At 45.3% G+C, this 3,230-nt stretch overlaps 1 protein-coding gene across 1 annotated transcript; it reads left to right on the plus strand.

The window, feature by feature from the left end:
- Positions 1-935: 935 nt before the first annotated feature.
- Positions 936-2,063, plus strand: LOC147642355 (uncharacterized). The gene has a single exon (XM_086778311.1). It carries the CDS (start codon positions 976-978, stop codon positions 1,927-1,929), a length of 954 nt encoding a protein of 317 aa, XP_086634437.1. The 5' UTR covers positions 936-975; the 3' UTR covers positions 1,930-2,063.
- The last annotated feature ends 1,167 nt before the right edge of the window (positions 2,064-3,230 follow it).

The following is a 3,230-nucleotide window of genomic DNA, read 5'->3' on the forward strand; positions in this document are numbered from 1 at the left end:
AATGATCCCCATCATGCCTCACAAAATAATGGGATAAACCCTCCATCACATGGAAAAATCCATCAACATGGATCCCATCATGCATAAAATATCATGGATATCATCATGGATCACCACAGAATCATCAAAAATAATATCACGAGAAACAACATCATCACGGGCAACATCATCACCACATGATGATCAAGAGAAAGCAAAAACTGCATTATCACTACATCACCATCATCATGATAAAAAGAATCATCACCGGATCCATCCTAATTAGTAGGTGTCCATCTCTATTGTGCCGCGGCTAACCCCCAACATTGCTGATCTTCCTGATCAATGTCACCATACATCTCCTCCTACTCCATGCCTCTCTATTGAGCTTGACGCTTCCACATATCCCATCTCTTCCTACTCCACCCACTCTTGCCCTTGTATTGATTGAGTGAGAGATAAAGTGAGAGAACAACTTTGAAATCCTCCATGTCGAGACCGCCTCTCATAGCACCACGAGAGAGAGAGAGAGAGAGAGAGAGAGAGAGAGAGACCTATATGCAAACACCACAAAGGCAAATTAAAACCTGTGCAAACATGAGAGAAAGGGGGATCCTTTAACTCCATAATTGAGAGTGAAGAGAGGGAGAGAAATACACGACACTTATGTTCGTAAGGAGCCATAGAAGCTCTCATGGATTACGATGGAGATGGAGTCAAATTTCCTTTGTGTGGGCTAACAACACATGCGCATACACAATTTTTTCTAAAGAAGGAAGATTCTGCACATCCCAACATGACCATTCTGCAGGTGGAGGCTCCTACCCCTCTCTGAAGGAGCCATGTATGAAGGTTTGAAAAGTTGGAATATCCCCAAATTAATTAAAACACCCTTGAAAAAACGTTTTGGGCGGAGCATGTTGAGCAGATGGAATATAATGTTCCAAAAAAAAGAAGACGTTTTGATACCCCACCGTTAGTCGAGAGAGAGAGCGCATGGCGAGGCGTCGCGCGGCGGAGGCCGAAGGAATAGGCGGCAGTAATAGCAGACGGCGAGCGAAGGCCAAACGCCCTCTGGAAGCGGAAGACGAAGGAGAAGCAGCCGCTAAGAGAAGAAAGAAGAAGGTAAGCACTCCGAAAGAATGTCGCTTGGCCCGTTTCGTGCCCACACCCAACTCTGCGGTGAGGGACAGAATATCCAGGGCCTTTACGCACAGGCTCTACCTCATCGACAAGAAGCTCCCTACACCAGCAGCAGGACGTGGAGAGGCTCCTTCTCCGCCCCCTCCTGCCTGCGAGTTCTTTGTCCTGGGCGCCACTGGCAACGTCTACACCGTCAAGCTCGACCTTGTCCCCTCCTGTACCTGCCCTGACTATGCCAAAGGTAACACCTGTAAACACATCCTCTTTGTCATGCTTAGGGTCCTTAAGCTTCCATGCGATGACCCCCGCGTCTGGCAAAAGGCCCTCCTCCCATCAGAGCTCCATAGCCTCCTGCAGAGCCTCTCTGTCAACGATGCCATACTCGCTTCTAGCCAAGTCCGGAAACGCTTTAAACAAATCACCAGAGAAACCCCAACCGTAGATAATGCAGAAACCCTAGCCCTGAAACCTGTGCAGCGAGAGATCGATGGTGACTGCCCCATCTGCTATGAGCCCATGGCTGGCAGTGACAGCAAGCCCTTGGAGCAGGTGGTTTTTTGCAAGACTTGTGGCAACAATGTCCATGCGGACTGTTTCAAGAGATGGAGCCAGAGCAAGATGCATGGGCATGTGACTTGTATTTACTGCAGAGCTGTCTGGGAAAGTGACCCCAAGGTGGAGGTTGTGTTATCACACCATGGAGAGTACATGAACTTGGCATCCTACTCTGATGCGCATGGGCCAGAAAACACTAGCATTGAAACCCTGTATCCAGAAAGCTATCAATGGTGGAATAGACACAGATGAATTGAGTTTGCAATGTGCAGCATTTTTGTATATAGAGTGTTTTTTCCTCCTAGTGTCCTGTAAAAGCTGAAGGCAAAGCTTTGTGCTGATTACCTTTCTTAATATCTATCACATGTGCTTTTGATACAAGCAAACTGTTGTCATGCTGTAGTTCATGGTTGCCTTTCGTATGAAGCATCTCTTGCATCGTCAGAGGCATGCAGCTGCCCGCTAGTGTTTATGTCCAGATGAACGTGTTTTTGATAGGCCAAGTTATGCAACTCAATCTATGCTTGTTCTAATCGACCTTCTATGCCTCTTTGTTTATTTTGCAATGTCAACCCTTCGAGTTTGCAGGGTTGTGTATTACCCTGAAATACAAGTACAAGTATTCAGTGCTGCATAGAAGCAGTTTATGTATCTTTCAATGTTGAGGAATGAGTTCACTATGGTAATGATTTTGAAGAACAATGGCACTGTCAAAACTCTTTGACCTTGTCAGTCTTTTATGAAGTGGCTGCTGGTATGAAGGGGCTGGTTAGAATGGTACAGTTATTGTTTGAAGGTTCGTTTTTGTGAGTTCACTTGTTAAAGCTACATTCCCCGCGCAAGCCAAAAGGGGAGTAAGATTGCCTGTCTACATGATTGAGTAAGCTCAAATCCATATGTCAGTTCAGTCAAACAAGGTATAAGCACCTGAATACAATCCAAAGTACAGTGCAGGCAAGAGCTCCTACTCTTCTTAGACTGGTTACACATGGAGGGCACGAGACCCATCATGATTGCTCCTACTCTTCTTAGACTGGTTGCACATGGAGGGCACGAGACCCATCATGACTGCCTGCTGATTTGGGATGACAAGTGAATTCATGGACAGGCTTTGTGTTTTATTTTTAAACCACATGGCAGAAAACCTAGGATACCATATAGCAAATCTTAAGTAAATAACTTAGGTTGAATTGTTTTGCTCGGAGAAAAATTTTAGAGATGTGCCTAAAGTATACGTTGGAGGAGGGTTTATGTGGAAAGCATGCATGGTATGTGTAATGATAATGACGTGCGCTTTTGAGAGAGAGAGAGAGAGAGAGGTAATCCACTAGAGCTATTTTAATATCAAGTGGCGAGCATGTCTATCATATTATGGATGCACCTAATTCATGCTTTTTCTTGCATAGCCAATGAGGGCCTACGCGATGATGCCTTGTTGTGGCTAACGAACTCAATCAGCAAGTTTCGAGGCGATTAAAAAATTTCCGTGTGTAGTTATTACTCGTTCTTTCTATCCCCCCCAAAAAAACACACACGTTTCCACAAGTTTCCAG

This window comes from Cibotium barometz, chromosome 1 (genome assembly GCF_041138505.1).
Source record: "Cibotium barometz isolate CiBa-2024 chromosome 1, ASM4113850v1, whole genome shotgun sequence".
NCBI classification, from domain to species: domain Eukaryota; kingdom Viridiplantae; phylum Streptophyta; class Polypodiopsida; order Cyatheales; family Cibotiaceae; genus Cibotium; species Cibotium barometz.

What these genes read in the sequence shown, in the direction of transcription:
- LOC147642355 (XM_086778311.1), top strand. Translation starts at nt 976, where the DNA reads ATGGCGAGGCGTCGCGCGGCGGAGGCCGAAGGAATAGGCGGCAGTAAT.